Consider the following 19655-nt stretch of genomic DNA (forward strand, 5'->3'; position numbering starts at 1 on the left):
TTCTCTCCAGACAATGCCGCCACTTCTCCAGGCCCTCTTCCATATGCTCCCTGTCCATTGCTTTGGATGACTGTCCCCAGGTATTTAAACTCATCTGCTTCCTCTAGTTCCACACAGACAGTTTAAAGGGTTTCTGATCAGGAAGGGAAAGTTAACACTGACTGGAGTTTTAAACTGTCCTTATTTCATGATATTTACAGTTTATGACTGTTGAGGTATATGAGGACACGGCCTTGCCCTTACCACTTGCAGTTCTGGGCTGAACTGAGATATTGAGCTGTTTTCGTAGTGACATTAAAGTAGCTTATGTAAGACAGAAAGTGAAACTATTAATATAGAAAGAAAAATATGGTATCTGTGCCTCTATGCACGTAAACGTCTTACCTTCCCTTATGGCTGTGAAGGGTGTTCCTTCTTCTTCTTGTAGTCGAATCACCTTCAAAGCCACTAGTTTTCCATTCACCCTGGCAGCAACATGAAGCACACACCATGTATACTAAACTGATCGAGTTTCTTTTTTTGCGACAATAAAGGAAAACTCTTAAAATGAGTGAAGCCAGAGAACAGCGAGGATATTTAAGCCAGAGAAATGTAATTTGGCGGCAGTGGAGTGAGACGCGGGTACAAGGCGAAGGGATTACAACTGAATGAAGCTCACCAATCAAAGCTGTTGTAGTTTAAGAGTGACGCCAAATAACATCATTACTGAGAAGATTAGAGTCTTTGGAGTTTTGTACATTTTCAAGAATTTAATTAGCAAAACTTGCAAGGAAAGCGGCAAACCATGAAATGTGAACGAAGACTATTGAATCATGGCATAAATACATTCATCCTATAGTGATTAAAATAAAGGAAATTACATTGCATTTGTGAGGTGCACAGCTTTGCAGACAAGAAATATTATTTACATAAAACCTATTGAATTATTTCATTCCCACACAGCAATGCTCTCGTATAATTAAATGTAATATTCGCTGCATCCACGAGTGATTTCTAGCAACTATAAAGAAGAGTAACTGGATTAGACAGTGATTCCACGCTACTTACTTGCTCTTTCCTTTGTAAACTGTAGCATATGAACCCTCTCCCAGTTTCTCCAGCTTTTCATAGGAATCTGCCTTTCCAAATTTGGGGCTGGTGGGCTGCGGGAAGAAAAAGAAAGAGATATGAAAAGGCAAAATGAGAGGGTGAGTTCAGTAACCCAGAAAAGCGGCGCCTCGGAGGATTTCACAGAACACATTTACAAGTGTCTGAGAGGTATTAAAATCTGGAGGCTCCCTGCTGTATCATCGAGGAGGTGTAATGTCGGTTGGGAGGGGGAGAGAGAATTTTTTTACCAAGTCTTCTTGTAAGAGCTCATTTTCATTTAATTGTCAGCTGATAACTTTTAGACACTTTTCACCATCTCAGCACTTCACAGAGAAAGAAATAACTGTGGCTTGAAGAGAAGAAGGCACAGGAGTGAGCATATTCATAGCTAACTGCTAGGAAAGGGGAAACAAGTCAGCTCTGAAACTTCAACTCACTGGATGCTGTCCTAACATCTGCTGTTGTCAGTGATGAGGAAAAGTGCTTTGATAACTAAATTTAACTCTGACGAAAGCATACGTGCCAATCAAGTATGTGGATCACCTCCTCCTCGCTCAGTCACCCAAGAGGAGAAGTAGGATGGCGACCTCCTTGTGACTAAGAAAAATCCAATTATTTTCACGTTTTCACAAATAGTTGTGGTAAGGTTAGGCATGTGAGACCCTCAACCTCTTGGTAACCACTTTCGATTGCAAGGCGATTGCGTCTAAGACAGGCTGGTGAGGATTTGTGAATAACTGTCTGATTTCTAAATGCAGACAGACTGCCACCGCATTGCATACAGTCTTAGTCAGCTCGCACCAGCGAGCACAACTATCTCTGCAATAAATGGTAAATGGACTGGTTCTTATATAGCGCTTTTCTACTCATCTGAGCACTCAAAGCGCTTTACACAACTTGCGCATTCACCCATGCACATCTTTCTAAGTGCTTCATAGGTAACATTCACACACATTCATACTCCGATGGATGCATCGGAGTATGAATGAATGGGGTTAGTATCTTGCCCAAGGATATTTGGCATGTAGACTAGGGGAAGCCAGGAATCGAACCACCAACCTTCCGATCAGTGGATGACCTGCTCTACCACCTGAGCTACAGCCACCCCATAGGCTGCCCAATAGGCAGCATGATTCACCTGGATGCCAGCTGCTTGTACTCTGATAACATACCTATATTAAAAGAAAGGTTGCCAAATGTCATTTTACAACCACAGCAACTATTTTGTAGATCTGTGAAGAAATTTCTCATTTTCTGTTTCAAATCTATGATCTTTGCTGAGTTATCACAGTCGATTGTTGCATTGCATTGCAATTGCCAACTTGTCCCCATTGCCACTTTATCAACATTTTAACACACAAAGCAACTGACCGCGAGTTGACACAAACCTGTTTCCGGTCTTCGAAGCAACCATTTCAGTGAGACCACAAGTTCATTGCATGCGGTCGAAATAATGTTGACTGTCCAGCCTCTGTTTTTTCTAACAGTTGGAGACTTTTCACATTCTTTGTCTATGGTCTGAACAAAACTGCAGAAATCAAAACTATAGGTTTCAGGTCAAACCTGAAACAACAGTTAGCGATAACAGGTATCAAGATACTGGTTATTAACTTGCTTTGTTCATCGAGGCTTTTTGCCTCAAGCCGTGGGGCACTGTCATATGGTTGTATCCGTCATTATGTAATTGTTTGCCGCCAATTAAAACTTGGGGATCCGGGCACTGACTAACAGTGTGCCGATGTAGCTGAGGTTACATCTGTCAGATGAATCCCAAGCCATGAGTACCTGGAAGATGATTTAGCACTTGAGGCTATTCAGGTAGCATTCTTTAAGGAAGCACAAACATACTTAATGTTCTAGTCTTCAAATCCCTTTAAGCGTTGCTTTAAGAAATTGTTCTTTCAGAAGAAAACTGTCCTTTTTTCTATAATTTTAACACATGAACACAACAGGGACTGAAAACCTGCTTAGAGTCAGTAAAGCATCAGAAGCTTTTATGGCCCTGAAAGCACAATGCAACCATCTTCCCTTGTAATGCATCTTTAACCAAATCCCATGCTTTCAGGAAATCCCTAAATGATGGTGCAGTGTTTGCTACATCTGCACTGTCTTCATTGCTTTCCAGCCACCCTCCTGTTAGCTCACTATCCTTGCAGCAGTAATAAGCTCAGCATTTCTGAGGGCTTCTCTAAACAAATCAGACTTCCCCCTGGGATCAAGGAAGAAGTGAAGCTCTATCTGTGAAACAATTGAGTTGGACAGTTAGGGTGGCCTGAAGAACCTCTCCCAGCAAGGCTCATGACTACAGAACTAGTCTTTTTTTCTACTAGTGTTCTGCATGAACCACTTTCACTTTACATTTGCCTTACTGCATCCTCTTTTAGGAATAACTGGTGGGGGGAGTTCATTGGTACCAAAATATTACCCAGTTGTCAGAGCTGGATCATCACTTGGCCAAAGCATGCAACCGCCTTAACGTCCCTAAAGCTGAGGGTTTACTAGATATCAGCTGGGTCTGCATAAGTGGATTAATCACAAATCCAGAAGTAAGAAAATTTCACCTTTAAATCCGTTATTAATCTGGTGTCAGTCTGCTTATCATATGAATCTTTTAATTCATCTGTATCTTTACTTCATTGGTTTTCTGCTCTAACAATGTCAACTTTTATGACAAGAAGGGGAAAGCACAACATTATGAGGCCATTAGACAATTGCTCTGAGTCAGGGTAGTCTACAGAATTTGATCTAAAATGGTTAAAGACACATATAATCTTTAATAGTGTGTTCCCGTTTTACAACACAGTCACTTTTGTAAGCAGTTATTCTGACATTATTGAAGCATGTGCACTAAGTTAACATGAACTGTATTTTGCTATGTGTTGTAACTGTGATATAACGAAATTCCATTAGCCTAACCTGAGGTCGACTGTTAAAGCCCGTTAATGACTGATTCTGATGGGGGATAGTGGTTTGTAGAACAAATAGAAATTTTAAATGCCATGTCCTACAGAACATATAGTATGCCATCCCAGAGCCTGTGCAGATTTATTTAAATTATTGGACAAAAGCCAAAGAAACAAAAGACACAGGTCCAGAATTTAGAAGTGGGATTCTGAAGGCTGATGGTCCAGAGATTAGCCACTATCCATCTTTTTTTAATTAAGGACTTGAAATGTTTGAGATCAAGTGGGTTTGTTTGCCTGAGCCAAATGACCACGGACGGCACAAATAACACAATTTCATAATCAGGGCTGAAACAATTCATTAGCTTCTCACAGCAATGTTGGCAGGCAATCAGTCAAGCCTCGTATTACACTTATTAAATCTTATCTGTGTGCACATTCATTAAACCTTTCACATTCTGTGCCGTTTTTCTTCTATGGTTCTGAAAAGAACCACATATGTATAAAAACCTAAAAATCTCATTTGCATGATTAAGAAAATTATGTTATTTGTATGCAGCCTTCAATTAGGCATGTGAACAGATACAGGCTGGCAAATTTCTTTGACGAAGGGATAAAGAAGAAAAGCCAGCAGCGTCGCAGAGCAACAGAAATGCTGACGGAAACTGGTTCTTTGACAGCATCTCAAAGGCTGTAAAATTTTGCATAATGCATAATGCACTCAAACTAATTTGTCATTCAACAAATAGCTTCTTTGTAGTATTTCTGTGGCATTTCTGTTTGTTTTGTATGTCTTTGCAGTCATTTTGAGTTATTTTGCACACCCGGTCACAGCAGATGGGCCCCTCCCTGAGCCTGGTTCTGCCGGAGGTTTCTTCCTGTTAAAAGGGAGTTTTTCCTTCCCACTGTTGCCAAAGTGCTTGCTCATAGGGGGTCATATGATTGTTGGGTTTTTTCTCTGTATGTATTATTGTAGGGTCTACCTTACAATATAAAGCATCTTGTGGCAACTGTTGTTGTGATTTGGTGCTGTATAAATTAGAGATGGACCGATCCGATATTACGTATCGGTATCGGACATAAAAAAGTGGTATCGTGCCATCTCTAATATAAATACAATTGAATTGAATTGAACTAATTTCCATTGACACTAGAAGAGACATACCATACTGTTAGCTCGAAGTTGTCTAAATCCTAAAATCTTTTATTACAATTGCATGATAACAGCAACCAAAACTAAATATTAACTCATAGAATCCTCAATAGAAATCTATTTCACATGTAAGAATGGTAAAGATAAAGGCGGTTGTCCCACCCATGATCACCAAAAAAACGATCAATCAACAGCCGAACCAATAAACTTAAGAGCCAGTCGTGTTGTTGCCTCATGAGATTCACAACAATTTCCAGTGTTGTGAATGTTGGGGATGCATATCTCCCTGTTATCATAGTAAAGCTGTAGGCTAGAGTACTCATCGCTTTTCTTGGCATTAATTAGCATTGACATCAATTAGCATTTGTACCCTGATAGGACAAGAGATTGTTCCATATTGAGGAGTTAAGATCTCATTTGGGCACTTAACTTTGTAACCATTCCATTTATCATATTTAATCAGTATAAAGATCTGTTCCTAGAAGGAATTGTTGTTCCTAAAACTGTGCCAATCATAAGTCGTAGATCATGTTACAGAAAGAGACTAGCAGTGATGTGGCGACAATATCAGGGGAAGTGCATCAGCTCATAAGAATGAAAAACACGGCAACAGTTAGTGTTGCAAAGAGGATAGGTCCCAAAATTAGAGGACTACCTTAACAACCACAGCCTGGAATGTCTACTGGCTCCCATCGTTCCACTACAAAACATTTCGGCAGGAGCCCTTGATGCTTTGAACAGTGAAGTATGTTACAGCATGTTAGAGCAGTAACATGCTACTCTCTCTGACTGCATCTGATTGCCTAACAGCAACATGCTTCACAGCTGCACTTACTGACTTACTGTCCCATTAGTACACCTGCTACATTTGAAGAATGTTAGGATAGGCAAAGAGCAGATAGACACATAGAGAGATCTGTCAGCTATAAACAGATTGTTTTGTTTCTCTTTAGTTTGCAGTCATGCTCTTATCTTTATACAGCTTTTTATTAACTTTCCTGTTAAAAGTCCAACTGTGACTGAACTATGCCACTTCACTCTGTAAGCATGTCAACATCCTCTTAGACTCACTTTCTATTATTTAGATGACGATAAGGCAAGACATATTTACTTGTATGTGAAGGTTGGCCCTACCTCAGATGCTTCAGTCTGAGTTCATCAGACTGAAGCAACAACCTGTTGTATGTGGTGGTGTATGGGCAGAGCCTGACAAACAGGAATCTCTTCTTCACTAAATTTTCTTTTGAGGTGTGGATGGTGACCAATCTTTTAATAAGAGACGAGCACAACGTGGTTTCAAATATAAAGTGATTAATTATGAGCAAAAGAAAACCATCTACAAGCTACAAACTGTGTTTCCATGACAACACTGGCACAATTGTTGACTGACTCTTAACCCACTATTTATCAAACAGACACTTTATCATCAACACCTCTGACGATGGTGGCTTTGAAATGTGAAGTCTTGCTTAATCAGGCTTTTCTCCAAAAGGAGATCAAACCACTGTCACCGCGCTCAGGCTGACAAGTTTGATTTCACTGGAGTTGAACCATTCTATAAGAGAGCCTTTGCTCACTGATTATTCTGTTATTAACAACCTGCTCTTTCAGTGCATGCATAATTAATAAGAGCACAAATTGTAGCTTTTCTCACTACACTGTTCTGACAGCAGGTGTCACTGATTATCAGGTGTCATAGGACAATAACAATCATATTGTGTAACTTCACAACGCAAGCTAATGAAGTTTTAGCCATTAGGATGAGTCTAGCAGGCTGTGATCAGATAAAAAAGGGTAACTACCCACTGTAATGATCAATTTACAGTATCTTCTTCTATTTTAAAGTCAAATGACATTGCTACACCTGCATCCACACTAGTCTTTCACCATATTTGTATTTGGCTGGTTAGAGCCTGCACTACAACTAGGTATGCATATGACCAGTCAGCTGCAGTAGATGTTTAAACACTCATCGTAAGTTGTTAACAGAAATGCTTGTCAGTCAACTAAGTATTTTTTTTTATTAATGAACAGTGCCACTTAACTGTTGTGCATTAATTGAGGTCCATGTCTCTACCACTGATGATCCCAGACAAGCCCCCAAACGTAACGAATTTCTACTTTTAAAACTAAAAGTGAACACAATTATTCTTCCCAGGAAGGCCAATCGCTGATTTTGCTAGCATCTTTAACAGGTGACTCGCTTGATGCATGTACAACTTTTATCATTAGGCATGAATGTTGAATGAAAGTTCCAATATGATACGTTGATACACTACACCCATTAATTTTCCGTGGCTACTCCTGAGAAGTTAGTTTCCTTATTTTTTGGTTGCTCCTTGGTGAATACATAAGTAAGACTAACACCCTAGCATTAGATTCTTAAGCAATGGGATTCATTAATATTGAACAGCACTTCAAGCTTCGTACAGTAACATAAATCAGTGTTGTTATGTGGAGCCAATTATCACCACTTTGAACAAGTTGTAACCCTCCTCCTGTCAAAATAGCTAAAAGGACTGCAAACTGCCGCGTATACTCAGCCCCTCATTAAGGCTAATGTCCAAAAGTTTTTGATATTCAAGGGTGAAAAAAATTAGAAGTTGTGCATTTGGTTCTTTGACACTATACTGTGCTGTTTTCTATGCTGCTGGAGAGGTGCACTTACAGAACTAGGGCTGGAGTGGCGGCGCAATTTGGGCGACTCTTTGCCAGCAGTTGAGCTCTTGGCGTTGATGCAGGCATTGTTCTCAGAGTGGACCCTTTTCACCTGACTGGCGGGCTTCTCAAACGGGTCGAAGCCACTCTGCGTGCGCTGAACTCTCACTTTCTTGTCTTCAGGGATGGTGTCCAGGGGCTTGATGACAGAGTCTGTTCCCTGACAGCTGCGTGTGGACATCTTTGTGACACATATCTGTCAAAAGAGGGGAAGGGGAAGGAGAAGAGAAGTGAAGTGAAGTGAAGAAAGGAGGGTGAAGATAAATGTGAGCATTAAGGGGGAAAAAAAATAGTCCATCTGCGATTACCAGTGTTCAGCCAAAAAACTGACTGTCATCCAGATCCTGCCTGTTTTTCATCTTTCTGTCAGCCTGGGTCTCTTCCCTCCCTGTAGAGCCTCACTGCTACCCCTTTGCTAGGATGAGAGCCTTTTTATCTCCATCTCTCTTTTCTCTGATCAAAACAGCTCCAGCCTCCGTCAGCTCTGCTGCACATGCACTCGCTGCCGGCTGCTGCCGCTGTCCCTAGACTGCACATACACACAGTCCCACCTTATCTCTGACACACATCTACGCATTCATACAATTGTGCAGACATGCTACAGAATGTCTCTAAAACGCCCACCGGGCACAGCCCCCAGTACTCACCAACTATTTACAACAAAAAGCGCCTTAGCAGCTGCTCTGCCACCACGGACTGTGTGTACGAGACACAAAAGACCCAGGCAGCATGACATGTTTTGCCACGGTTCCATTCAAGATTAAATATTTAGCTCTGAACTCCCCAGCAGGAAGAAGTTCTAATTACTCTAAAACACAAGGAGGAGTCATCTTGCAGCTCACTGGTTTGCTCTTTACACAGGCCAGGTTTCATTGGACACAATGCAGCTTTTTTCACTGCGCAAGCCCCCTTCCCTGTCACGCTAATGTGATAAGATGTTATAAAAGAATAATATAAAAGCAGCAGCTATCGAGCGGGAGGTTAGGTTACCACAGATTACTGAAAACCAGATCCAGGGTGCATTATACAGCACTGTTCAAAAGTCTTGAGCTATCCCTCAAAGATAGACATGGACTGGTGTTCCACTCATTTTTATCCCAGTCATGGTATCTGACTATTTTCAGAATATTTAAGCCACTTAACACTAATCTATAAGAAAAACTTAGACTGAAATTTAGAATGCAGTACAGTATGTCTTTAAAAAACTGGGGAAAACTGGACAAATAGAGGACAAAAGGAAACATATCCTAATGTAAACATATTTTCAAAGCCATGTCCTTACAAAATAGGAAGAAATGAATCTGGCCCTTACTGGTACCTACTGTTTGCTGAAACCTCATCACAAATGTCTTGGTGGAAGGGCGACTGTCAAGAAGCCGTTCTTAAGGAAGGTAAACAAAGGTTGATGTATGCAAAATTACACAAGAAATAGATTGAAAAATCAATGGGAAAAAGGGCTTTGGAGTGATTAATCCAAACTTTAAAGACATTTTGGGCTCAAAGTAATGTCAGTACGAAGGTGTTGAGAAGAGAAGCTCGGCAGTGAGCGTCAACAGCCATGGTAGAAGCTCTGTTATGGTTGGAGCTGCAGTTGGAGATCTTGTTAAAACTGATGGAATTATAAACATTCAAAAGTACCGACAGAGTTTGATCCACCACATAATACCATCTAGAGAGCATCTGATTGACATTTGCTTTATTTTTCCTCATGACAATGATCCCAAGCACACTGCAGTAAAGTCATATCTGGATAGAAAAGCACATAATGGAACACTATCAGTCTTGGATTGGTCTGGGATCATTGCGAGAGACAACAGAACAAAAGGCAGCCAGCATCCAAAGAAGACCTTTTAAGGTCCTTCAAGAAGTCTGAAGAACTATTTCTGAAGACTTTTCCTTTTCTATCAGCAAAATATGGAGAAATGATGGATTGCTGAAGAATTTTGCTCAGTGCAAAGGGTGAAACAGTTATTCCTGTTTTTAAGATATCATATTGTATAAACTAAACTACAGGTCTGTAATGATGATGATGTACAATCAGAGGACAAATTAAAGTGAAGAGCAAAATGTTTACCCCACGCAGCGAAGACAGTGGGAGGGTCTTGGAATATTGCAATGGTAGGTCTGCATGTCCCCTTAAAGTATCAGTTGATACAGGTGGCTCATATTCTGTGACCGTCACTAGATCACAACCCCAATACTGTAAATTTGGTGACCTGTTAGAGAGCACTTTACACCACTTAGATGAATGTCAAACCATTCCAATACGCATTCTGTTACCCTTTTCTTTATTTTGTCACCCACCTGCAGGTGTCCAGATAACTTGAGTAATTACAAGTTAAATTACACCTCCCATCCATCCAACCAAGTATTTTTTAGTAATTACGAGTCAGTTACAACAGCTGCAAATCTCCCCACCGACTGCAATACTGACATCTGACTGGCAACCCAGAATAATGATGCTTTCACTGCACACTGTAGCTCTTCCAGCTAAACAGCTTTAGCTCTATAGTGGAGAGGATGTGCAGCTTCAAAGCTTCAAGTCCGAGAGATCAAAATTCAATTATTGGAAGTATCACACTTAAAAGGTAACAAGATATTCTCAAACCTGTATGGACCAACTGACATCTAGACTTGACACACACTGAACCCTCTGCAGCTTTAAATAAAGTATTCAATCAATTGCATAAAAATTGCATACCTACATGCAACATATTTAGTCCAACATCCCCACGAAGTCAGATAACCACGATCGATATTTTCCTACTTTCATTTGCAAGTTATATACTATTTCAAATTCAGCAAATATTTTACAGTTTTGACTGATTCTCTGAAGACAATTCTTTCTTTTCAGTCAAATTCAAAATCACTTTTTTCATATTAGCTCAGTTTAAAAAAAGTTAAGCAATGCGGCCACTTTTATTCAGATGATTTCAAGCATGAAATTAAACTCCAAGCAAGGGAGTGACTTAAGAACACGTTTAGGCAAACGAGCGCGTAAACTGGGCCAAGTAATACACCGGAGTAAGATGTGGAGAAAATAAAAAGAAATGAGGAGGTTGGAGTCAGACACGGTAATGAGAAAGCCAGGCTGTCATAAACACGAGTCCCATGCACATCCAGCATGTCCTCAGTGACAGCAGTTGTCATCTGGAGCAGCACATTAAACTAACAAAAACAAATGCAGTCATTTAGGACCTATCGCACTACAAGGCATCAATATTTGATGAGAGTGTCTGTTTAAAGATGTCTAGGTACCAAGAAGTCAACATCAGAGAATTATAAGAAACCAGAGGCATGAAGGCATGAAGGACACGCACGTCAGTGAAACCAACTAATAAAAGAAGGATAAAATGGTTAATGCAGAACTGAGTTACAGGCTTCTGGAATACCGCACAATGGTATTGACTGTCTCATTTAAAAATTAACCAGTGGCAATGCTATTTGTTTCAAGCAAGCACTTTCAGCAGTTGACACAACATTTAACTAGCAGCACAGGTACAAAGTAACCATCTTGCTGCTACGTTGTTAAACCACTAATTGTTTTGGAATTTGTTTTATTTTTACTTTATTATAACGACCACACTACTCACTTATGCAATGATCTGAATAACTATCCCAGTGCTGGTGATCAAACATCCGATGTAAATGATCTAAGTTAGCCCGAGGATGTGCACGGACATCTGCTCTAAGTGTGTTGGGTTTCCTAGAAAGTGCTGTTCAAACCTCATCAAAGAGACAGTAGCATTACTCTTTTAAAAGTGAAACAGATTCTATATGTGGTCCTGTGTGGCACAAGAGTCAGAATCATCTTCACTTAGCCAGGTTTGTGTGCACAAACAAGGAATTTGACTCCAGTTTACTTGCTTGTTGCTTCATTGCCAGACTTTGTATTGAGAGTTTGGAACAAAACACCCCTATTACAGTGTGTGTCGCTGGTGTCACGAAGCACACTAATGCGCTGCTACAGAGAGCTTTTTGAACACGGATCTCATCTCCTCAACATTTTCCCTACAACAAACATTCAGATTATAAGAATTCATCTCATTCACTACATTACAAACTGTCATTAGAGTAATACCCAAATAATACAGCAGCCATGTGTGAGTTACATCACTGCTGCCCAGGACCAGATTACACAGGCTGCTTTCTTGCTTAATTGCAGTCACGACCCTGAAATTCATAGATGGACTAGTAAATGAGTAAATGTTCAACACTGAATCCACATCAAACATCACATTTAAAAGCTAAAGTGGAAAACTGCATGGGTAAATTAGCAGCCTAAAAGGTACTGGCGGTCACTGGTTGCACATGTCACTTCCCAAACTACTGAGATTAAAATAAGCAGCGTGGATCCCAAACTCACTGAGCAATTACACACAGAGGCTCTGTGAAAAGTCTAGCACTGAGAATATCCCACTGCACATATCAACCATCAAGGTCAGGCATTAAGCAACTTTGATCTGCTAAAAATCCTAAACCTATTTTATCCCCGGCTTCATCTAATAGCGTTTTACCTTCCACAAGAACAAAGAGCTAACGTTTAAAAATAAAATGATGGGAAACTTCAAAAAAGGAAAAGAAAGGAAAATAGAACATCTTTGTGGAATTTTCAGTTAGAGCTCTGTGTTTCACAAACAAACTGTGTCAGATTTAATACTTTTTACACATAATTTGGTGTGATGCTGCACCAAAAGCATGAGCACCAATGTGTAATGACTGCTTACTGCCAGATAGATTACAAAGGAATTTCTTTACATTAGCTGGCTTGACAAGAACTAAAATCCCAGTTGAAGGTAACAACAGCGCTTTTCAACTTCTGCGCACTCATGTAGAAAAGGGCACTTCACTTGTCACGTGACTCTTTTTCACATGACAAAGAGTCACATGAGTAGGTAGCACTCATAGCTAACTATGAGAGCTACCTACTCCAGTCATATACATTATCGGATGATGATGATGAGCAAATGGTGTTAAAAATCCATGAAGAACAGAAAAATGTAACAGTAAAATGTAACAGTGTTGCAAATAAGATGAGAGATTATTGCTGAATAAAATCATGACTCTTGTGATTTAGTGCACACAGTGGTAAAACAAACATCTTATTTCAAGTTATTTTAAAGCTGAGCGTGTTCTCAGTGCTGCTGCTAATTCCTTACATGGCAGCCGCATATTAGAGCTCTGAAAATTTTAAACTGGATATATTTAAACTTTACTTTAAAACAAAGTTTATTTTCGCTTTAGTTTGTCAGCAGATCAAGGTGAAACTCGTTTTACTGATTGAACAGGTGTTCTTGGTGTGTGCTCTGTCTTCTAGTAGCTGCAATTCTAGCAGTGCTAAAGAGACTCAGCAGCAGATAACAATCAAGTAACAAATTCAATTCAATTTTAGTTTTATTTATACAGCACCAAATCACAACAACAGTCACCTGAAGGCGCTTTATATTGTACAGTAGACCCTACAATAATACATACAGAGAAAAACCCAACAATCATATGACCCCCCTTATGAGCAAGCACTTTGGCGACAGTGGGAAGGAAAAACTCCCTTTTAACAGGAAGAAACCTCCGACAGAAACAGGCTCAGGGAGGGGCGGGGCCATCTGAATCATATTCACCCACCAGAGAATCTATACCGCACTACATGCTGTCAATTGAAAAACAGTAGAGATGGGTTTGAAAGTGGCTTGCAAACTCTCCTGGGCAGCCTCGCAGACCTGGGCAACCTAAATACAACAATTAAACACAAAAAGCCACATAATATTTACATAATAGTGAAAGCTTTTCTAATTGGGAATATTTTAGCTTTCATCTTTTCTCTGTCTTGGCTGAAGATAACAACTCTAGACATTTTATACTATTTTCTAACATTTTCATTTAGGTTTGATTGAAAAAGGAAGATAAATGGAGCAAGCTGTCTGAGCTGATTATGCGATGCAAATTTCAAACAGCTTTGAGATATGTAGACCCAAATTATACTGACTAAACCTTGTATAGGACTGAGTGAGGTGGTAATCAAACCTCCAGATGAGTCTCATCAATCTCATGAAGTTGTATTTCTGCATGCTGTGGCAGCTGCACACTACCTGCTCAGTAACAAGCAGCAGATAGTCAGTGGATATATTTGAGCTTAGCAGCTAAAGAGGTATTTCTCTCATGAGTTGGCAATGAGGACAGGGCTAAACAAAGAGTACTGCACAAAGAATTGTCAGATGGCCAGAAACATGACTCAAACTGAATCCCATTGTTTCTTCGTGTCTTCTGGATGTGTAAGCAGGCAACATGATCACGATATTTACTTCTTAAAAACGCTTTGGGGAAAGATAGTGTGCTACATATTATCATCCACCCAGACTGACTGGTTTACGGCGGTATGTAGAGGCCTTGCTGCATCTGGCTTTTCTCTGTTGCCAAGACAGGAACACCCCACCAAGACAGGGAAAACCCGCCGCAGATGCAATTACACCATATCGATTCTTATTGAAGGACAGCCTCTTTAATCACTACTACCCTCCACCATCAACACTCTGATATACCAACACACACAGAGACAAATAAACAAACTACATTGTTTTGCTACCTATAATTTATTCTGCACTGCTGCACTGACCCCTTTGCCCCACAGGGATCACTGAAGATTCATCTTATCGTAGCGTTGTCATACAGTGATGAAAATCCAGGGCAGGAACGAGCGCAGCCAGGACCACACTAATGCAACCATCTCCACAGGAGTAGTTCCTGATGACATTAGCTTGAACGATGACAAGAACCTCAGAGGCCATAAAAGACCAATAAGCCATAAAGCCTACTTGTGTGCTCGTGCTAACTCAAAGCTATCAACCATGGAAACTTGGCTCACATTGAGGCTCAACCCACAGCACGAATGCATTTCCATTTTGCAGAAACAAAGAAGGGCTATTGGCTTGCCTGGGCTCATCATTCTGGCCTCAAGATGATACATCAGAGGAGAGACTGGAAAAAACCTCTCATCCTCCTCCCGTCCACACTGTCTGCAGAACACAAGCCTTTGTTACATTGTTCTTGAATGGCAGAGCGAGAAGTGTGTGTGTGTGTGTGTCTAAATATAGCTGGTGCAGCTTTTCTATAATGCCTGGATGAGGGCACTCTGATAGAGATGCGTGAACAGAAAGGACCAGTGGAATGACACAATAAAGAATGGCAGTTTAACAGATGGAGATTTGATTGAAGGTTAAGCTGATATGTCAGGGTGATGACATTTAAGTTAAGAGTCATATCTGTCCCTCTCTGACCATTTACAAGTGCCAGATGAGGCAACTGCTGCTTCCAGTAGCCAGAGGTTGGCCTCAAGCTGTACTTCAGAGCAAATTGAAATCTAGGGTGAACTTTTTCTGACTTTAACAGAACAAGATATTTTACAACTTAAATCTTTTGGTTCCCACGGGAAAGCTGAGTGGTCTGAGCAGACTATGGCTGCATACAGATAAAAAACTTTGTTCAATTGCGGTCAGTTATTAGTTATCGATCACTAATCTATTAATAATTGAGCTTTGGAGTTTTCTACTGATCCACCAAGTACACCAAAACTTACAAACAATGGTCCTCTACTCCAGAAGCTAACAATCAGGCAACAGCAGGAAGCTTCCCAAAGAGCATGTACCTCTTTAGCACCTACATGCTTCACTACTTTTCACAGTAGTCTTTATGCCCTCCATCAGATTTTCTAAAGGTGTCCAGTGAACTGTAATCTTTGCCGAACAGATTCTGACTCCTGAACCTTTTGTTTGACACCCCTGGTATACAGTATCCAATTGGAAGTGGAAAGCGATATAGTTTAAGCCGATAAGCACAGGCCTGCATGCTAGGAGTTAGTCAAGCATTAAAAAAACATCAAAAACCTGCACAGTTTTTGCAAAGGTAGACTTCTCATAAGTCAATTTCTGCTCTTTGTAGAAATGCAGAAATTATGACCCTGTGACAACAGATCTAACAAACAAATCTAGCCACAAAGTTAAGACTGTGGCTTCATCAAGTTTCGAAGTTTGGAAAGCTAGTTTTCGGTGTTAACAATTAGAAAACTTGTGGAAATTGAGTTTTAATGTATCGCCTATTTGCAATGTCACATTAAGCAATCATTAGAAAAACATCTTTTTCATTTTTAGTACGAAATTCGGAGTTTGAACTGGGTTTCCTATCACTGTCTTCTTAAACACTGTCCAAGGAAACCCCAAAAAGTTTGTTTATTTTTGCTTTGCTTCTTGGGTTTGAACCTTTCTCTTAAGTTCTCATCTTTTTGTTCTTCAACAACTACTTTATTTTCTTTATGTGCAGGTGTCTGAAAGTGGCTTCTACCGCTTCATCCCTTACCCAAGCATGACCACACACATGGTGTGGACACACTTCATGAAGACAAAGTCAGGCAACACGTCATCTGTACTCAGTCCCACAGCTCGACCTATAGGGTCAACCTTAAATGATGAGACTGTTGTCTCTGTGCAAGTATGAAAATACTGAGTTGGAAGTTTTAACATATTACAGAAGTTACTTTGTTATGAAGTATTGCAGTTCCCTTTTTGGCACACACACACCTAGTTTCCAGTATCCTTGAGTTCTGCTGGCACTCATTAAATGCACCAGAAAAATAAAACATGCAAATGGATCTGCTGTGGGTCTTCATCATTTTGAATGCCAGCCCTAAGATATTGTGGATGAGAGTCTTAATTATCATACGTGGTGGAATAAAAATATCCCAACAGATAAATTATGGCCTAGATAGAGACTTTTCATTGCAGCGATACGTACTGCATTTGCAGTTCTCATATTTTCACCTCATCTTGCATTTGGACCACCTTCAACAGGCTTTGACATCTAGAAATCCCACAGCGGTGAGACAATGACAACATATTACTTACTTCTGAGTATGTCCTTGAAAGGGAGACATAACATCATTAATCTCCACTTCAACGACACAAAGCAACGTTGACATGTTTTAGAGATGCACTCAGTAGACTTTGGAGAAACAGCAGCAGCTGAGCATCCGCACAGTCGATGCAATAGGCAGAAATCACAAATGAAAGTTAGCCTTTAACTGAGCCCACTTTACAGAACGGTCACACAGGCACACGTAAAAGAAGAGGTGAGATCTAATTTTACAATGCTTTGATTTAATATAATAAATAATACATGTTTTTGACGCTATTAGAGTAACAGATGGCATGCTTGAAAAACGAAGGCCACACAGAAGTACAGGTCAGTCAGTTTGCATGAACTCCTACTGTAGGTGAAAATGCCCAACTTTACAACCTTAAAGTAAATTTGGTGTGGGTGAGGGGTCTTGGGCATCTCACCCCTGATGAGACCCTGTGGCAGACATGCTGGAGACAGTGTGTCTCTTTCTCTCTCCTTTGTAGTGGGTAGAGCTAGAGGAGGTGACTGGCGAGAAAATATACTGTGAAGCTCAGAAAAGTGAAGAAAGTGAAAAAGAAAAAGATGCAGTTACTACCTCTCAGTTAAATCCATATGACCTTGTTCCTTAACAGCATAGGAATTACAAGAAGCTATGAATTAACTCTATTTACAGGTGAACTGTGAGGCTCAAGGAGAATTCAACTGAAAAGGATGGAAACATTCAGAAGATGCGTTGTATCAGAGTATTGGCCTGATAAAAATGTAGGAAAATCAAACGCTACATAATTTATGGCATCACTACTCAAAGAAATGATCATGGACAAATATCTCGCGGGACTACTTAAAGTCAAAAACAAGCATAGACTCGGACAGGCAGCTCCAAGACTGATGATTCTAAGACTGCACAGGCAGAGAATCAAGCATTGGATCTAACTATAAAAGTAAGTATTATTATTAAAGTAATGACAGTAATTAGTAATATTATTTTCCCAAACTGAATTTATAATGAATAATGAAACTAGAATCCTGAGTTTAATTACTCAGCTCGTAACGACAGAGGGTAAAACTCTAAATATCACAGTTTATGTTTGTTATGGACCTCTCATATTAAACAAACCCAATAACAGCGATTTCAGAGATGTGCAGAGGTCTGTCCAGGATCACACTGGTTGCTTGACAGCATTTACTGACTGTGTTTCAACATGTCGATGGATGTTAACATGAAATGCTGTCAGAATATACTAAACTCTGAACTCGGTCTGGATTCAAACATTCAATTTTAATTAGGTGTCCTAATACTATATCTTTAAGAATATACTAGAATTTACTGTAGAAACATTAGAACTACTGCTTGTATTTGTCATGCAGTCCTATAGAATAAGCTTGGGAACGGGCTTAATGAATAACAAACTATAAGATGTCGTTTTGCAAAGACGCTTCGGCATCTATCACTGCATCACTGTGTGAAATGTCTTACAAATATCACACATGTGCATCAGTATCTCAGGTTCAGTGACCAGTGCCAACCAGCCTCGTCTCTTAGAATGACGGAAGCTTCTGAGGTCCAGTTACCTTCCTGGAGGAGGAAGTGTTCTGGCCAGTTAATGACTCAGGCAACCCTCCTACCTCCCTGATTAGTGTAGCCAGTCATTGCCTCTGATTGGGACACTGGAGAACGAAAGGTCCAGAGACATAAATGACTAAATTGGCTCACTTCCCAGTTGTTCCAGCTTCAGGACAGTGCTCGGTCACTCAAGAGAACAGCTGTGACGTCGCCAGCTCCTTACCTCAACCTCCGCCCCCCTCTGACTTCGCTCCTTCCTAAGCCCTGGCACGTTAGCCCTCGCTCATCATCAAACACTGTCACATAAGGCTGTGAAACCCAAGCCAAGAGTGCAGCATTAGAATAAAAACAATTTAATGAGCAGAGCAACATTTTGCTTTTTTATAATTCAGAAGTGCTAGTGGCAATTTTCTGATTTTGTCTCCCTGAAGACAAGGGCTGCTCTGAGGATTCATTACAGATTCTGGGTACATCGTTACGCTGGGAGGCTATCACAAACTTAAGTCAGTTATAATGTTGTGTTTCTTTCAAAGGGAAAATGTAAAGCTTCTCCATATTGACAGTGCTTTTTAGTTACAGTTCAACTCATTTGATCTCATTTGAGTATCTAGGCTGGAGAATTTCAATTCAATTCAGTTTTGTTTAAATACCACCAAATCACACCAACAGCTGCCTCAAGGTGCTTTATATTGGAAGGTAACGACCGTACAGATAAAACCCCAGTAATTAGACAACTGCTAGTGAGCAACCACGTGGAGAGAGGGAGACAGGACAAAAGACACACTGAGGAAGAGAGCTGGAATTCCTCAACTAGTATTAACCTAGCTAAACACAGTGTACCAGTTAACTGTTAAGACTTGTATACTTCTACCCATTTATATACTGTAGACAAATAAAGATATTTCACTAGCTGGGCCCACATCCTCATTTATGTTTGACAGCGTTTTAGTAGGTAAAAGTGAATGCTTTGACATGAATTGAGCTGTGGTTTGGGGAAGGCCTCGAAGGGGACTGGCGATGGCTCCCGGGCCTGGCAGATCCCCATGTACTAAACAGAAGTGAAGAAGTTGAAGAATGGAGAAGAAGGAGGGAGGGAGGTTGGGGCACGTAAACGAGAATGATCAGCTTGCAGAACTAGGGGAACCTATATATGTGACAGCTGGAAGGAGCGTGTTTGGAGGCGTGGTCCTGCTCCTGAAATTCCGATACATAATCTCCAACAGTTACTCTATTCTCAGTAACGCATCTTTGTAGCATCTGCTTGGCAACTGACTATAATATTATTATCCAGCTGTTTATCAAAACTCTCCCCGTGATCCCCCAACATGGCCAACACAGCAAA

General features: G+C 40.4%; 1 protein-coding gene across 4 annotated transcripts in view; it reads right to left on the reverse strand.

Moving 5' to 3' along the window:
• The window catches only part of cdk14 (cyclin dependent kinase 14), a 216951-nt gene that overhangs the window by 132881 nt on the left and 64415 nt on the right, over window positions 1–19655 (reverse strand). For 3 of the 4 annotated variants that reach the window (XM_084943042.1, XM_084943045.1, XM_084943043.1), the window contains 3 exons: window positions 7814–8059; window positions 1048–1142; window positions 385–464 (listed from right to left, as the gene is read on the reverse strand). In XM_084943042.1, the coding sequence (XP_084799168.1) occupies window positions 385–464; window positions 1048–1142; window positions 7814–8059 (421 nt within the window). Of the gene's footprint in view, window positions 1–384; window positions 465–1047; window positions 1143–7813; window positions 8060–8171; window positions 8273–19655 lie in introns of those variants that run through there. The other variant, XM_084943044.1, reaches the window with a different exon arrangement.

This window comes from Perissodus microlepis, chromosome 11, assembly GCF_051167445.1.
Source record: "Perissodus microlepis isolate ML-2025 ecotype Zambia chromosome 11, ASM5116744v1, whole genome shotgun sequence".
Lineage (NCBI taxonomy): Eukaryota > Metazoa > Chordata > Actinopteri > Cichliformes > Cichlidae > Perissodus > Perissodus microlepis.